The sequence below is a fragment of the Aquarana catesbeiana genome, linkage group LG03, assembly GCF_042186555.1.
Source record: "Aquarana catesbeiana isolate 2022-GZ linkage group LG03, ASM4218655v1, whole genome shotgun sequence".
Taxonomy (NCBI): Eukaryota; Metazoa; Chordata; class Amphibia; order Anura; family Ranidae; genus Aquarana; species Aquarana catesbeiana.
Window position 1 is genome coordinate 529,423,298 of NC_133326.1, and position 19,002 is coordinate 529,442,299.

At 41.7% G+C, this 19,002-nt stretch overlaps 1 protein-coding gene across 2 annotated transcripts in view; it reads right to left on the reverse strand.

Moving 5' to 3' along the window:
- Positions 1-19,002, reverse strand: part of LOC141132650 (uncharacterized) — an 81,684-nt gene that overhangs the window by 4,581 nt on the left and 58,101 nt on the right. For both annotated transcript variants that reach the window (XM_073621271.1, XM_073621269.1), the window contains exons 4-7: positions 12,391-12,507; positions 11,634-11,680; positions 7,970-8,063; positions 4,194-4,233 (exon numbers count right to left, since the gene is read on the reverse strand). In XM_073621271.1, the coding sequence (XP_073477372.1) occupies positions 4,194-4,233; positions 7,970-8,063; positions 11,634-11,680; positions 12,391-12,507 (298 nt within the window). The remainder of the gene's footprint in view (positions 1-4,193; positions 4,234-7,969; positions 8,064-11,633; positions 11,681-12,390; positions 12,508-19,002) is intronic.

Sequence of the window (19,002 nt, forward strand, 5' to 3'; positions counted from 1 at the left end):
AAATTAGGTATTTAAATTATTACTTTCAATGTTTTCCTTTGCATAATTTATATTTGTTCATTAGAAATAGTAATGTGTCTCTGAACTTGCTATTATATTTGACTAGTCCAGGATGAGTCAATTCCCTAGGACATCCTTATCCCTCATTGCACTTCATAGCTCTCTCCCCTTCTGGGAGTGTCTAATACCTGTCTGTCCTGGACCAGCTCCTCCCCTCACCTCCCTACATAACCTTTTATGTAGTTGCCACTGGGAGGGGAGGATCAAAGAAGAATACTATAAAGCAGGGGTCTCAAACTGGCAGCCCTCCAGCTGTTGCGAAACTACAAGTCCCATGAGGCATTGCAATGCTGACAGTTACAAGCATGACTCCCACAGGCTGAGGCATGATTGGACTTGTAGTTTTGCATTAGCTGGAGGGCCGCCAGTTTGAGACCCCTGCTATAAAGTGTATTTTGAGTGACAGCTCTGAGTTTGCTGGATGTGCTAACATCACACCCAAGATGGTGGCGTCCAATCACAGTTTACGTACTTTTGGCTGTTTACACAAAGGGAGCTTTTACAGGTAAAGAACATGCATAAAATATGTACATATAATCTTACAGAAGATTTTTGTTTAAATAATTAGTTCCTAGTTAGCTCTTTCTTTAAGGCTAGTTACTGTAGACATTCAGAAACGCAGCTGATTCTCAGCTGCCAGAAGCACTTGTTATTGTCCATATAGACTTTCCAATTTGCTAGAAATCTCTTTATGATTAGGCCAATCTCTGCTTTTTCATCTTAATACTAATTTACCATTTCTACTAGCTAGGTATGTTGCAAGGTATATCCAGACTGGTTCCAAAGGCCTTAAAGTTGCATTTTGTCAATAAGACAGCTGCCTGACTGTGGCCATCTTCACCCTGACAACAACTCATTATTAATTATGGATTGTAACAGCACAGCACCTGTAATGGCCATAGTGAAACTGTAGAGACTGCTGACATTGAAGTATTATGTTATTTGGAAATTACCCAAAACACAAAACATTGTGTATTTTCCATTATATAGTATTATGTTCTTTTTGTCTCTGTGCTTAGAGGGAAAATCAATCATATGGTCAGCAGCTGCACACAATATTGTGAACTAGACAGGTGCAATGCAAAAAAAGGTGCTGCGCTATACCCTTAAAACTATGCATAAACCATGTGTAAAACCAAAAAAGAACTATGATTTGTTTGTGTTATTATTTAATTCTTAAATGAAGTAAAATAAACCTTCAATCTTTACTTTGTCTTAATTTTCTACGCTAAACCATACCGCTGTGCAAAACCACAGTATTGCTCCATGCTATCTGCAAAGTTTTAGGCCCCTTTCACACTGTCAGACCGTTCAGGTCTGCCTGTCAGTTTTGCCTGAACGGGCGCTCCATGTTAGTCTATGGAGCGACGGATGTCAGCGGTGGCATGTGCGCTGACATCTGACCCGGTCCGATCCACTAAAATCAGACGGATGGCCCTACGTTTGCATCTGTCCCTGGAGGATCGGATGACATCTGATGAAAACAGACATGCTGTTTGTTTTTGTCTGATCTCTCCATAGCAACCAGCGGCGCTCGACAAGCCCCTCCCTGCTCAGTGAGCAGAGAGGGACCTGTCATCCGCCGGCTCAGGGGAGATCAACGGAGAGATCTCTCGCTGAGCTGGCGGATAGAGACGGACTCCATAGCAGTGGATCCCCCTCGTGGGAATGAAGCCTTAAGCCTCGTACACACGGTCTGATTGTTGGACGACCGAGCGTCTGTTTTTGTCAAAAGGGCGTGTGCAGGATTTTGTCTAGCATACTAACTATCCGCACGAACGTAGTGATGTACTATTTCTCAAGTGCCACCCTTTGGGGCCCTTCTGCTAATTTCATGTTAGTAGAAGTTTTGTGAGAGTTAAATCGCGATTTTCAGATCGTACAAAACAAATGCCTTTTAAAATACATTTGGCATAACTACATGCAAAGCAGCTTCATTATTATCCGATTAAAGAAGATGAGACGATGTTGATATTTCATAACTTGCCATGTCATGAATTTGCACGATTTGCAGAATTGGATCTTATAGGTGTGAACGCCCATGCATTCCGATTCTGGTGCAGACTAAAAAAAAGGGTCCTGCACGAGTTTGGTTGGAATGCGATGCAAATTCAGTCATACAGTTTGTATGGCTGAAATTCGCATTGCACAGACATCGCATGAGGTCTGCACAGCAATGTGGTGCGAATCACATGCAATGTCTGGCATCGCAGCAGTGTGAACCAGCCCTTAAATTGATATTAATATGTATTTAAACAATACTCTGTCGTCTGTGCAAATAAAAAAATATAAAATTAAAAATGTCATCAACTTCTATACAAAACCGCAGATGATTGCTCCATATTATCTGCAGAGTATTATTCTTAAACTTATAATAAGGTATATTTAAAACAATGCTGCATCCTATGTGCAAATAAACATCAATTGTGCAAACTGCAAAATATAGTTCATCAAGACCTGTGGAATATTGCTCTTGTATTCTGTCATACAAAAACTGCAGATTATTGCTCCATAAAATCTCTCAAAAAATATAAATTATTAAAAGAGAAGTAAATCAATATATATATTTTTTTTAGAATCATACTTACCTCAGTGGGTGCAACTTCTGTCCCCCGGCGCCTCTACACTGAGAAGCGGACTTCAATCGAACACTGTCGATCGCTCGGTTCTCACAGCTCCATGAGCAAAGAGCTTTATACTGTCAGTCACAGCTCTCTGCTCTTCTCCCTCCTTGCTCATTGGAGCGCTGGGCTGTGGAGGGGGCGGAGAGGCCAGCTCAGCCTCTCAGCAGCTCGCTGAGAGGCTGAGCAGGGTGTTAGTCCAGGTGTCACCTGGCGGATCCAGTTTCCCATTGTCATGATGACTCGGTGCCTGGACTGATTTCTGTGACGTCAGTAGAAAGCGGACTTCAGCCCACTCTCTGCTGAAAACGGGTCACAGGAGTGGAGAATTGCACTCCTGTGATCCATAGGAGAAGTACAGCCAAACGAGCTTTGGTTGGACTTCTCCTTTTAAAGTGCATTCAAACAATACTATGGGGTTGATTTACTAAAGGCAAATATACTGTGCACTGTAAGTGCAGTTGCTCCAGAGCTTAATAAATGAGGTAAAGCTTCACTTTACAAAGAATACCCAATGACATGCAAGAAAAAAAAAAAAAAACAAGCATTTTATGCTTGTAAATGATTGGATGATAGAAGCCAACAGAGCTTCCCCTCAGATCTTGCAGTGCACAGTATATTTGCCTTTAGTAAATCAACCTCAATGTGTCCTCAATTCATTGGCAAAAACAATTTGTGCAAACTGCTGTATTCCTCGGTGAGATCTGCATAATATTACTCTTGTGTCCCAAATGCTCATTTTTTACCATTGTTGTGCAATCGTGCAAAGAGCAAACACGCCAAAAAAGTGCCTCTCATTCTCCACATGCCCCAATGTGCGGCACTCACCAGATAATAAGACCCCTTAAATTAAAAAGAAGGCCTGACAGTGCTATTTGTTCTCTTTCAGAGTAGCACCTCCTCCTTTGGCACCTTCTCCAACCTTTCAGTTCTAGTCCACCATATCATGCACCATAAATCAGTATCTCCAGCACACTTCACTATATAGACTCACATAAAATCACCATAGGTTTGCCTTTCTTACTATTAAACAAACACTTTCTAGTTTCTACGATGGCCGTGTGGTTCACATAGTGGAAGTAACATCACAAATGAAGCCCCGACCAATGCATTTCGTCATCAGGACGTCTTCAGGGAATGGACCCAAAAATATTTGTGCACATTTGTATGGTTTTGCACAGAAGTTAAAGACACATTAAGGATCGAAGGGCAATACTCTGCAGATAGCATTGAGCAATAACCATAATAAGTTTTGCACAGCAGTATGGTATAGCACAGAAATTGAAGATACAGCAAGGATAGAAGGTTCATTCTATCTTATTATTTTTTTAAGAATGAAATAATAACACAAACAAATCATTTTCTAAAAAGTTTTATTTAGTTTTACACATGGTTTATGCTTGTTTGTTTACTGTATGTTTTATGTAATGTAGTTTTATTGACTACATTACATAAAACATACAGTAAACAAAAATTGAAATTGAAAATTATAACTAATAACTTTATACTTACTTAGGATCAAAGCCAAACAAATAACGTCCTCTTTCTTTACCTGGATTAGGAAACAGGAATAGGTGAACATTTAGATGTATAATTTTGCTAGCATTTTAAATCCACTGAGAAAAATGTATGTACTTTTATTCCTATCATGAAGACGTAAGAACATTCATTTTCACAGCGGCCCAGTGGGTATTCTCTAAAACAGCTATGACATCATGGTTAAAGGAGGCTTAGCACATGTTTAAAATATAACTTGATATTTCAAATGTATGTACAGCTCTGCTAGAATAACTCTTGTCAATTTAAAATACGCAGATCCGAAGCCCCTGACCACATACATCTTCCAGCCCAGTAACTCAGTAAGTAGTTAGACAAAGATGTGGATGACAGCTGTGGTGGTTTAGAAACCAAGGAGGCACTACAGTATGTATATGTCAGTTCTGACTAGGGCCAGAGTTCTGCATAGCCAACATAGGCATTGGCCTAGGGCAGCAGTTTATCTGGAGGCAGCATACTTCCAACCACACATAATGTTAATAACTGTCAATAAATCACTGCCATATATAATAAACTTTCCTTTTTCAGGCGTTTGGCTGAACATCAGTCTTTGGGCTGTACCCAAAGTACCAGCAGTACCAGCTGAACGTCATAAACGTAATGATAGAAAAAAACACTACTATTTATGATGTTTAGCTCCTGTGCATATTGGGTGGCCCCATGCCATTTTTTCTGCCCGGCCATCCAGTTTGGACTCTCATCATGGATAAGGTTCCGGGGTCTGGTATGTATTTTTAGGGGGAACCCCATGCTGTTTTATTTCTTTATTTGTGTGGGGTCCCCCATAGAAATCTTTATTAGACCTTTATCTAGGCTAAGGGTCTGAAATAGAAAATTCCTCTTTGTTTACAAACAGAAGTAAGAGGCTGGGAACTGTCATTTACCAGTAATTTAAATGGCTTTCTTTCTTGTACTGTAAATGTCAGTTTTTCTGTGGTAGGATGTATACAAGGTACAGATGTGTCAATTCGCAGGCAGGTTAAGAGCATTCTCTGGCTTGTTATTTACAGAATTGTGCAATTTTAATGTTGACTATTAAAATAAACTATGTTTCCCGCCAAACTTAATTCATTTTTTAGCTTTTTTTTGGTTTGGTACACGTTTCTCATGGCAGTGCTCTGCACCTATCTCATTTGTTTGACAATATGTTGCTTTTTAGCATAAAAAACGGCCACATTCGGCTACCATTGACTTTGGAAGCAACACACAAATTTAATAGTGTTCACCGAACCTGCCACAAACTGAACCCAGGTACATTCAGCTCATTCCTAGTTAGGATATCTGATCCAGGGGCAGACAACCTATTTGTACAGACTGTGTGGCTGCTCAAGGGCTCTCTGGAGTTTAAAGGTCCTGTTATACTAGAAGTAAGTTTGAGACCTTTATGTGGACCTAGTCACTGCACATTCCTAGGACAGGAAATAGGGGTGCATTTTTCATGATTCTTTATGATGTTCTAACTGTGCTTCTGGTTTTTAAAATTGAAGTCGTGTTGGGCAGCATGCATCACCATCACCCCCTACCTAACCAGACCTGATTCATACAGACTGCTTCAATCATTTCTTCTTGATGTTATTTGGATTGGAAGTGACAGGAATGTTCACTGCCAGTAACCCATCTGCCTACTAGAGCCATGAAATAGTCCTTGGTATCCCCATGCTACCTACAGTCAGGTCCATAAATATTGGGACATCGACACAATGCTAATATTTTTGGCCCTATACACCACCACAATGGATTTGAAATGAAACAAACAAGATGTGCTTTAACTGCAGACTTTCAGCTTTAATTTGAGGGTATTTACATCCAAATCAGGTGAACGGTGTAGGAATTACAACAGTTTGTCCCACTTTTTAAGGGACCAAAAGTAATGGGACAGATTAACAATCATCCATCAAACGTTCACTTTTTAATACTTGGTTGCAAATCCTTTGCAGTTAATTACAGCCTGAAGTCTGGAACGCATAGACATCACCAGACGCTGGGTTTCATCCCTGGTGATGCTCTGCCAGGTCTCTACTGCAAATGTCTTCAGTTCCTGCTTGTTCTTGGGGCTTTTTCCCTTCAGTTTTGTCTTCAGCAAGTGAAATGCATGCTCAATCAGATTCAGGTCAGGTGATTGACTTTGCATAACATTCCACTTCTTTCCCCTAAAAAACTCTTTGGTTGCTTTCGCAGTATGCTTCGTGTCACTGTCCATCTGCACTGTGAAGCGCCGTCCAATGAGTTCTGAAGCATTTTGCTGAATATGAGCAGATAATATTGCCCGAAACACTTTAGAATTCATCCTGCTGCTTTTGTCAGAAGTCACATCATCAATAAATACATGAGAACCAGTTCCATTGGCAGCCATACATGCCCACGCCATGACACTACCACCACCATGCTTCACTGATGAGGTGGTATGTTTTGGATCATGAGCAGTTCCTTTCCTTCTCCATACTCTTCTCTTCCCATCACTCTGGTACAAGTTGATCTTGGTCTCATCTGTCCATATTATGTTGTTTCAGAACTGTGAAGGCTTTTTTAGATGTTGTTTGGCAAACTCTAATCTGGCCTTTCTGTTTTTGAGGCTCACCAATGGTTTACATCTTGTGGTAAACCCTCTGTATTCACTCTGGTGAAGTCTTCTCTTGATTGTTGACTTTGACACACATACACCTACCTCCTGGAGAGTGTTCTTGATCTGGCCAACTGTTGTGAAGGGCGTGTTCTTCACCAGGAAAAGAATTCTTTGGTCATCCACCACAGTTGTTTTCCGTGGTCTTCCGGGTCTTTTGGTGTCGCTGAGCTCACCGGTGCGTTCTTTCTTTTTAAGAATGTTTCAAACAGTTGATTTGGCCACACCTAATGTTTTTGCTATCTCTCTGATGGGTTTGTTTTGTTTTCAGCCTAATGATGGCTTGCTTCACTGATAGTGGATCTCATATTGAGAGTTGACAGCAACAGATTCCAAATGCAAATAGCACATAACTCTGGACCTTTTATCTGCTCCTTGTAATTGAGATAATGAGGGAATAACACACACCTGGCCATGGAACAGCTGAGCAGCTGAGCAGCCATTACTTTTGGTCCCTTAAAAAGTGGGAGGCACATATACAAACTGTTGTAATTCCTATACCGATCACCTGATTTGGATGTAAATACCCTGAAATTAAAGCTGAAAGTCTGCAGTTAAAGCACATCTTGTTTGTTTCATTTCAAATCCATTGTGGTGGAGTATAGAGCCAAAAAGATTAGAATTGTGTCGATGTCCCAATATTTATGGACCTGACTGTATCTGAACAAGCCTTGTTTGCCATTGCTTAACCGCTTTTTTCACTCAATCCGGGGGCTTTACCCTTTTGATCAGAGTGGTCTTTTGTATAGTTGCTATCTATGCTTTGCACAGTGAATAAGAGTTTGTAGCTGGTCAGAGACTCAAAATTCTTCTTCTATGGGGGTCATTTGTTGACTTTGTATACCACTGGTCTGATTTTATAAATGTGATAATAAAATTCACCAGCTGACTGGGATTTTTGGGGGAAAGGGTGTGGTGGCACAAAACAGTTGACCTACAGGGGCAGAAAATGCAACCCGACCTATTGGTAGACAGGTTCTCATTAAATAAGCCTTTGCTCAGTTAACTGAATTAGAAAAACAGCTATGTATATGTTTATAGCACTCAAGAACTGATGGTCTTTGCAATGTATAAGGTATGAGTACTCTTTAAGAGCTATGGTAACACTTACCTCTGAACTTTAGAATGAGCAGGGAAACCACAACAAGTATGATTAATGATATACAAACTGCAGTGATGATCACATGGAGATTCAAACTACTTTCCTGTGAGAAAAAGATATGTCAGAACAGTACAGCCACAATTAGAACGGTTTTAAGAACATAAAGACTTTGAGTTGCTACAAGAATGCATAGGCCTGTGGCACACTAACAACTCTAGCTTACCAGAAACAAATCTGCTAAAATGTAACTTGCCTTCTCCTATGGTGCTGTCCCCTTGTTATCAAAATGCATAGCCTAGGCCCCTGAATATTTATAAACTAAGGGCTTAATGTCTAATAATAGCTCAAGGGCCCATTATCACCACATGAAGGAACATCTGGGTTAAAAGCATAGAACATTCAACAAAAAAAAAATGTTCTACTGTATATCTGAGTCTACAACAGTTTAACCACTTCAGCTCCCTAAGGCTTACCCCCCTTCACGACCAGGCCTTTTTTCGCGATACGGCACTCACTTTAACTTACAATTGCGCATTCATGTGACGCTATACACAAATAAAATTTGTGTCCTTTTTTTCCCACTGGTGGTATTTGATCAGAGCAGTTTTTTGTTTTGCGTTATATATAAAAAAAGGCTGACAATTTTGAAAAAATAAATACATTTATTTTTTTACTTTCTGTTATAAAACATTCCCAATAAAAAAATTTAAAAACATCAAATTTCTTCATCAATTCAGGCCAATATGTATTCTGCTACATGTTTTTGGTAAAAAAAATCCCAATACGTGTATATTGATTGGTTTGCGCAAAAGTTATAGAGGCTACAAACTATGGTATATTTTTATTTATTTATTTTTTCCTTATTTTTAATTTTACTAGTAATAGCAGCGATCATCAACCTATAGCAGGACTGCGATATTGCAGCGGACAAATCGGACACTTAACTGACACTTTTGGCACTTTTTGGGGACCAGTGACCCCAATACAGTGATCAGTGTTAAAAAAAAATATGCACTGTTACTGTACTAATGACACTGGCCGGGAAGGGGTTTACATCAGGGGCAATCAAAGGGTTAACTGTGTTCCCTAGCAGTGATTACTAACTGTGGGGGGTGCTTTGACTGGGGGAATGTAAAGATCTGCGTTCCTGCTTAGCATGAACACAGGATCAGCACATTCCCCTCTCGCAGAACGGCAGTCTGTCTTGTTTACATAGGCAGACCGCCGTTCTGCCTTTCTCCTGAACGGTCGGCAGGTCCCAGCGGACAACACGTCCACCGGACCAGCTGATTGGCTCACGTTGGCCTGCAGTGGGAGCAGATCTCCTGCGGTGCGCTCCAGACCTGGAAGTGCCAGTTCACGTGCTAGGTACGTGATATGGCGCAGAGTGGCCGCCCCGCGGCGGGCGGTCCGCAACTGGTTAATGAAAGAGACTAAACAAAAATATAAGGCTTTTGGAAGGCCTATATATATATATATATATATATATATATATATATATATATATATATATATATATATACAGTATCTCACAAAAGTGAGTACACCCCTGAATACACCCCTAAATATTTTATTATATCTTTTCATGTGACAACACTGAAGAAATGACACTTTGCTGCAATGTAAAGTAGTGAGTGTACAGCTTGTATAACAGCTGTCCTCTCAAAATAACTCAACACACAGCCATTAAAGTGGTTGTAAACCCTTACAGACCACGTTAACCTACAGGTAAGCCTAGATTAAGGCTTACCTGTAGGTGCAAGAAATATCTCCTTCACCTACAAGGTGAAGGAGATATTTTCCTGAAAACGTGCACCGATGTCTACGGCGCATGCGCGCCATAGACAATGGCGCAGGCGCACTGAGCGTGCCGTTAGTGAAGGTGATCATGCCTTCACTGACGGCTCCCGTGCGCATGCGCCGCAGTGACGTCATCGCTGCTGCGGCCAGTCACAATGCCAGAGCAGGCTCCTGTGTCAGGTAAGTGACACAAAATGGGCTACTATGAGATGCATAGTAGCCCATTATGCTTTACCTTTGCAGGGAAACAAAGAGGAAGTAAACCCATTAGGGTTTGATATCTTTGTTGAATTGTCCTAGAATTAATCTGATATTGAAACAAAAAATGTCTCATGCATATGACAAGCCCACAGTATATCTCCATCTTCCTTTGACATATGTGATATTTTCAGTGTGTGTGAGGTGAGGAGTGCCTTTTGTGAAGAATCCTGCAAATCCTTTGTTTAGCACTTTTACTGCTAACATCAGAACTGGGACACCGTAAAGACTCAAAACATGGACATCATCTCCAGGCAGGCACCATACAGCTCTCAGCAAACAAATCATCCACAGACGTTAAGAAGGGGGAGCTTCACTTCACTTCACTTCAGTTTCTGAACCTATGTTAAAACTTTTAATATAGTTTCAGAAACTGACAGGACATCCAAAAAAATTGAGTCTCAGTAGATATTTCAGTGCCTTTACATCTTCATAAATACCATCACATTGATACCGTTTTTTTATCAGCGGGTATGAGTACCAGTACTCGCCGATACCAAGTACCAATACCTTTGCGTTGTGATTTGAGACCGTACAAAATGAATGGGCTCAAATCACACTGCAAGGAATCACATGCGATTTGAACAGGAATCCAGTGCGAAACGGAAGTGCCATGTAGTGCAGCAATGGGAAGATTATAAAAAAATGTTATACCAACAATTTACATTAAAGTACATATCTCGTCAAATCAAAATCTGCATAGTTTCCTCATCCCACCAATCACAGAAAACCACGGCCGCTGGAGGTGCTCAGAGGGCTGGAGGAAAAGTTCCGGGACCCTTGTGAGTATAGGGCAGCAATGATTGCAGCTTGGGGGCGGACCACCTATACCTCCAGCGGCCGTGGTTTTCTATCACTGGCGGAATAAGGACACTATGCAGAGTTGGATTTGACAAGATATGTACTTTAATGTGAGTTATTATAACATTTTTAATAAACTGCCCATGGCTGCAATAGATGGTGCTTCCCTTTCTATACTGGGTTCACACACACACACACACACAGGTGTGGTGGGGGAAATCTCATGCGATTCGGACAGGAATCGCCCCCCCCATTTCTGTTCACATCGCATGCAATTCTTTGAAGTGCGATTTGAGCCTATTATACCACATTTAAAGTGGTTGTAAATCTCTGATGTGAAAAATTAACAAAGCACATGCTTCTAGTAAGTACTTGCCGCAATCCTAAGCACTAAGTGTAATTTCTCTCTGTTGTCGAATTCTTTTGCTATGTGCGTGACTCGCTGCTAAAAGTTTTTTTCTGGCTCCAAGAGATGGGAGAGAGGCCTGCAGTACAAAGTCTGTGATTGACAGCCTCAGCTGTGCATTTTTCCCTAGGTGCTGTGCGAGGGAGTGTGTCCCTTCTCTCCACTCAGCTCGGAAGTTACACAGATCTCTCCTCTCTGAGCTGTGAAGTGTGTGACATCAGATCCCCAACCCCTGCTTCTGAAAAGCTCAGAAAAGCTGTGTATATTCTCTGGATTTTGAACAGATCTGGAGAAGAGATGGCTAAAAAGATAAGCAGAAGACGATAAACAGGGGGATCTCTGTGTATCACCTGAGGCCAGTCACTTCAGTATGAACATGAAAAAGTGATAGGTCCACTTTATGATTACCTTTTTCCCCATTGTTGCCATATTCCCTGAGATGAGGTCTGAGTTACCTAAAAAAAAAAAAAAATATATAATATATACATATATATATATATATATATACATACACATTAGAACTTTCTGTATATTAAGCATGTTAAACTGGAACAAAGTCTACAACAGTAGACAATCTCTTTTTTATTGACAGATCATACTTATAAGCACTGATGGGAATTGATCTATAAGGCCAGATTCAGGGTTTGCCTTGTAAAAATGTATGTGCTTTTGTGTGTTCTCAACATGCACTGTGTCATGTTTTTTTTCGTGGATTGACATCTGTTTAGCTTTGAATGCATAAGGAAATAGTTCAAACTCCTATCAGCTTTTTTTTTTTCTGTGTGCTGTTGGGAAGATTTTTCTTTACTTCCTGTCATCCAAAGATGCAACAGGAAGTGAGAGGAAATCTCTACAAAGTGAGGGTAATTCCTACCTTAGATAGTTGTCACTGGAACGGGTGTCCCTAATAGAAGATATACCCCCACCTCTTATTCTAATAACAACTCTAAAAAATTTAAAATTTCCCAAGTGTTCTGTCCTAGTAAAAATTGTCCCTAAGACAAATATAGATCGTGAATCTCTATAGCAGGGACACAGAAAATAACAAAAAAATGAACGCTCTCTCTACAGATGAAATGCAGAATCAGAGTCTCTGTTGCCATCTAGTGGATGCTTTGAAGATTTTCCCTACAATCTGTGTCCACACAATCAATACACAAATTACCGTTTTCGATGGAACTGGGCGCAAGCTGTGAAGGAAGCGTATCTCTAGGGTTGTGATGGTCAAATGCTTCATGGTGGTGAATAATTTCTTCAGAAAAATCACAAATTACGAATGGTTCTGAAATGGAATCACCAAAATTATCCAACTAAACAGAAGTAACACAGCAATAAATGACTCTTTACAGAAAGTGTTTCTTCTAGATCTAAACTATGACCCTCTAATTCACCTCAAGCAGACCTTTGCTCACTGTAATGGATAAACTATACATGCTTTTAAGACCAGTTAAAGTAGATGTAAGCCTAATCATTAACATCTCATAAAAGTTTTAATATTTTAATGTAATTTCAAAAGTAATTTTCAGTATTTTTAAATCTGCAGCTTTAATTAAAACTAATACCTGTGGATTCAGCCATAAAGATCCTTGATTGGGTCTTTCCCGTTTAGGGTGACAACGTGCTGTCTCTGTCTCCCAAATGTAATGAGGTGTTTTCACCCGGTCACAAAAGCTTCTGATGGAGACTACGAGTGGTTGGCTTACACATTGCACAAATATGGTCCACTGTTGTCACCATCAAGAAAACTGCCCTGACAAAAATACATAGATGGAAAAATCTCCCCATGGGGTCTCAGAATACAGATCTTTCCAAATGTTAAAAAGATGAAGTCTGATCTCAAAATTGAATGGGAAAATAATTTGCAAGCATGCTCATTCAAGATGATCGATTTACTATGTTAACACTACTCCAAGGAGTTGGAGATGGTGGGAAATTGAAAAACTGTACACTGATAATGCAAATTTGACTTCAAACTCCACCTTTAGCCAACGTGAGGTGACATTGAAATCACACTTGGAATCCTATGTTGGTGACCTGCTAAAAAATAAGGAGAAAAAATTCACCTGGGACAAATTGGCCTATGATTTGAATGAAGCTTATAAATAGACCCAGGAAGGGGGAAGAAAACGTTGAAATGTAACAAAAAATTCTGGTCACCAAGCAAATTCAGGTAATGACCCTACAGATCCTCTTTGTCTTCTATATCATCTTCCCAGGTTACTATACATCATCGCTTTGGTATGAAAGGATCACAAAAACGGAAAAATGAGGGTGAAGGCCTTAAAATGTCGGTACCTAAACGCACTTCAAACTGAGCATGAACACGGAAAGCCTCTCGTTCCTTCACCTCTATCATGGCACCTTCTCAAACCTTTTCTAACAATTCTGGTGATATGGCTACAGCACCTTCTACTTCTTTCCAAGCACCTAATCTTTCGAAGGTAAGCCCATCTAACACCAACACAATAGTGGGTGATTTGCGCACAGCCCCCATTTTTTCACCACAAGCACTGGACCCTAAGAAGGTTCCCGATGTAGAAACTTTTAAATCAAAAACACCCCCGAATCAAGCAAACTTAAGGTAATTAATCTTTCTTCCCACCCTTTGACCGATGATCAGATGGAGGTTTTGTCCCTTGCTCTGACCTTCTGTCCAACACAGAAAATTGACCAATTTGAATTGATAAAGGATGTTCATTTGTTTGCTCGCAAACTTATGTACAAGTTTATATATGACAAAAATTATGATCCACTTAAGCCACGCTCTTCTAATGATTTGTGGCAGGATTTTACATTGGAGGACATAAAGTCTCTCAATGATTTAATGGAGCTTTGGGAGGAGGGCAACCCCCTGGGTGAGCCACCTTCAGTGAGGTTGAGAATGATGATCTGTCCTCCCCACAGGATGGCTCCTCCGGGGAGATTTGTTTTTCTCCTCCCCAGCTCTATAAACCAAAATCTCTGTCATTTCCATCTTAACAAACAATGTTTTCATGTTCAGGCACTCCCACTACCTCCAGATGCAGGGGGTTGCGATGGGGACTCGCTGTGCCCCATCGTATGCAAACCTGTACCTGGGGGGGGTGGGAGCGGGACCTTTTATTCAAGAGATGACATACTGGATGGTTTAAGTAAAATATTGATATGGCGACGATTAATCAATGATATCTTTATCACTTGGACAGGCTCCCTAATAGAGCTACAAGCCTTTTTAGAGGTTCTAAAAGACAAGAGCTATAATATAAAATTCACAATGTCATATAATCAGAGCGTTATCAATTTCCTGGACATCCAAATTTATGTTAATGGAGATGGTACCTTAGGTTCCACTCCTTATAGGAAACCATCATCGGGCAATATCATCTTGTATGCCACTAGCTCCCACCCGGCCCCGCTTGTCTCTAGCATCCCCTATAGTCAATATGTTCGTCTCAAAAGAAACTGCTCTAAACAAAAGGCTTTTGAAATAGAAGCAAAGACCTTACAGGAGCGTTTATTAAATAGGGGATATAGCAGGTCATCCCTTAAAAGGCATATCAGAGAACAAATCACCAATGCAGAGAATCTTTGATACATAATAAAAAATGTCGACCCAATAGTCAAAGCGTAAGACTTATTACGCGGTACCCTGGACAGCATAATCAAGTCCATCAAATCATGAAAAAATTCTGGTACCTTTTTAGACGCAGTTGATACAATGTCTAAATATGTAAAAAGTTATCCTGAAATTACATTCAAATGATCAGAATCTTTGAAAGATCAGTTAGTCCACAACCATTATTCCACTCTGTGTATTAAAAGACCCTGGCACCATGCTGCAAATGTAATTTTTGCCAATATACATGTAGCACAGGTGTTGTGACCAGTTATCATGCTAAGTAATGTGATGTTCTTTAAGTAAGAGTTTGGCTCTTTCTAGTGTCCTTTTGATGTTAATGCCGTTGGGACTTTTCTTACAATTCTTAAACAGCGATGCAAGGCATTAAGGGAAATGTAGTTCAATGTTCAAGTGACTCATGTGTTTAACTCTCTCTGGAACTACTTACCCACAATGCCCAATTGACTTACCCACAAGGCCAAGCCACAGAACAGCCTGCTGGGTAAGCATATAAAAGGAACAGGCGTGACACGTTTTCTCTCTCTCCGGACGCCATTCAACACACAGCAGAAGGGCTGTGTGTGTGCCCAGGGCTGGGAGGGCCTGCGGCCTACAGCGGAGAGAGGATCGCCTGCCCCGGAGTGATCCTTGGGAACTGCCCTGCTGATCGAGCAGGAGGATCGGTCTGCATTACAGAACATTTGAGGTTTCCTGCATTACAGTCACCTGCTATCTGAAGGAGCGGTGCGGTGTGACGACGCAAGCTTGGATCGGGATTGAGATATCAAGGAAGGAATCTAACAAGCAGCTGGGCCTGATGTGGTGAGTGGGCACCTGCCCAGATCAATATATTACACTGTGACTGTGTCAATTAGTTCCAGCCTGGATCTGTAGTCCCACAGAAGTGATCTCATTTATCCATAGACCGTGTATAGTGGAACTTCAGGGTTTGCCTTCCCTGTACTGCAAAGTTAATGCTGAGTTGCATCCCTCATTAAGGAAGAAGCATTGTGAGCGCTTTACATGTGCGAGTGCACAATTATCAGCATGTCATTTCTTCTACAAGTTGCTGCCTGTTTGTTCTTCAGCTAGCTCAATACCTTGAGCTAGCTGAAGAAAGAAGACGACAAGAGGCCTTGTCATTTTCTATAAAGCAGCACAACTTCGGTTTGCAGAGTGGACAGTGTATTGCAACCTAGGGGGACAGTAACCTATCTTGGACAGTAGTCCCATTCCTTGCCTGTCTGCATATACTCTCCAGGTGACCATTGAGTTCTGGGTTTCATGTACACATTTGATTGTGATTTACTTTCATTCTTCATATTTGAATTACCATTATGCCTAATGTGTTAAACAGGTTTCTTTCAGTAAACCGCTAAAGTGGTTAACTTACAATTTGTGTGAGACTCTATCTATTACTACAGCTGGTGAAGTGACGAGTACCAAGGTGACGATAAATATACAGTATAGTGTGTCATTGCCATATTTCTCTTTACCATTGGGTCTTACACTAACATTACTATACAGCTGTGCCAAGGGGGTTGAGTCCATTTTCTTGGGGTTGAGAGGCAGAGTGCAGACCCAAACATTTATCAGCAGCTCCTTAGGGGGTAAGTGCTACACGTGGGGGCTTGTCCGGGATTTCTGCGACTCTGCAATCAACCCCCCCAGAGGTCACCCCTACAAACACCAGGATGCGAGAGTGGCAATTGAGCTCCCAGGAGAGGCTTGGGAGGAAGAACAAGTCAGTCAAGTGGTAAAGGCACTGTCCCCAGACAGAAAGGTATGGGTGATTACCATCAAACCAGATTGTGGGACCTCCCGCACTTTTGCACTGTTGGAGTGGAGAAAGTGGGTCCCTGAAAACTTCAAAGGCACCAGTATGCAACTATCTAACAAAACCAAGTTTTACCTGACACACCCAGAGGGACCAGGTGAAAGCCCTACCAGCTCTCGACAAGTAGAATTAGCGATAAGGGAAGTTAGTTTTGGGTCAACTCCGAACAAAAGTGGGTTAGGGCCCCCTTTGAAGAAGAGAGCTGTTGTTGAAACACCCAGGACCCACCAGAAAGGTTCCCAACCGGGACAACAGTTAGCCGATCTGAAGCAACAATGTCACAATATACAGAAGACGTTCCAGAAAACCTCCAGAATAATTGCGGAGCAGATCAAAGAGCTAAGTACTACATGCAAGGACTTGAGTGGCAGTCATATAAAGCCAAGATCAGTCGCAGCCATGCAGAGATTCCCCCGTGGTAACTTGCCGGAGGTGACAATCAGGAAGGACTTCAAGATTGAAGGTCAGATAGGTGAGAAGGAGCAGAAAGACAAGCTGTCCTACACAAACCTTCTGCACCAGATCGACATGGGATTCCACAAAGGGTATCCTGAATCCAAAATTGTGGAAGCTGTGGTCAACGCAATCAGTCCTGGCCTGAGTCTCAGAGGTATGCTGGAAATGAAAAATGGACTGACCCTAGTACAACTCAGGAGAATATTAAAAAGCTACTACAAAGAGGAAGATGCTTCTGAACTGTACCATCAACTGATAAACATTGCACAGAATAGTACGGAAACTCCCCAGAATCTCTTGTGCAGAGCTATTGAGTTAAAGGACCGTCTGTTGTGTGTCTCACAAGGAGAAGGCTCGGATGAACACTACGGGACTGAGCTGATACAAAAGAAGTTCTTTAAGGTCAATGGGTACTGGACTGAGAAGTGACCACATCAAGTTCCAATTAAAGCAGTATTTGGATGACCCTTCCATTCCAGATGAGGTACTCATAGAGAAAATCAATGAAGCCACCAACATGGAGATGGAAAGGGAAAAGAAGAGTCAAAAGTCTGAATCTGTTGTCGGAGTCAGGGTGGCCACATAGCTGATAGAGATTCAGAGATTAGGGGTCTGAACACTCAGATGTCCAAGATGATGGAAATGGTGACCGGGTCATTGGATCTCATGTCTGAGATAGCCGCACTGAGGATGCAAGTGTCCCAGATGACGGAGATGATGAACCAATTGACAGCAAAATGTACTGAGCTGTCCAGCCAGAGGCTTACAAATCAAGATGTCTGTCTAAACTGTGGAGGTGTATGTCACTACCAGTGAATATGTCCGAGTCCACGAGGAGAGACAGGAGACTGGCGGGGACCTCAGAGAAGTGACTCAAGGATGGAGAGAAGATCTGGGCATTCAAGAAGAACTTTCTCTGAACCTGAAAGGGAGCAATGGAGAACACCTGCAGTTTATGCTATCTCAGTGAGAAGTGCCTATCGGCATCCAAAATGACGGCAGAAACGGTACCCTCAATATCGGAAGCTGAAGGAAGCACGAGTTCAGTCACGTCAACCTACTGTACCAGATGTTTCCAACAGGCCTCCTGCCCAGTTGGTAGGCCCTCTGCCTGTAGTGGCTGTTCTGGTTGAAGGGATTTATACCAGAGCCATTCTTGATTCAGGTGACCAGGTTACCATGCTGACCAAAGACTTTTACAAGAGGTATTTGTCATACATGCCCCTGAAAAAGTTGGAAGATATAGAGATCCAGGGCATTCAAGCAGAAGATTACCCTTGTGATGGATATCTGTGGATCAAGTTGTCGTGTGATCCACTAAGGGCTGGGGAGCCTTAGAACTTTGAGACACTGGCCTTTGTCTGCCCTTGGCTGCCAGGGTCCACAGGAAGTTCGTTAATCGTTGGGACCAACACAGATCTGGTGAAGCAGCTGTTAGCCCCTGCTGTCCCCAGATGTGACCCTCTACCCTCACTGCCAGAAGAAGGGTTGGAAGTGTCTCCTTTTTCCACAGTGGATGAAGAAAAATCCAAAGCAGAAAAATCCAAAGCAGAAGTAGTTGAACAGAAAGAGAAGGCTAGTGAGCCTACCGTGTCTGAGCCAGTGAATCAGAGAAAACGAAGAGTCATTTCCCAATCCAAGAGACCGACCTGTGAGGTGTTGGATGAGAGTTCCAAAGAAATTATCCTCACCCCTCAAGAGAACCTGACTTGCTCACCACATATTTGGTGAAGGGCAACCCCATCTCACCCCCTTGGCACATCTATACAGGACACTTTGATGTCAGTATCAAGTGTACAGAACAACCCCCCTTCCTACGATAATTGGTGGGAGACTCCTCTGTCAGTTCTGTGTCATCACTTGAAGGTAAAGGCATATAACATGTC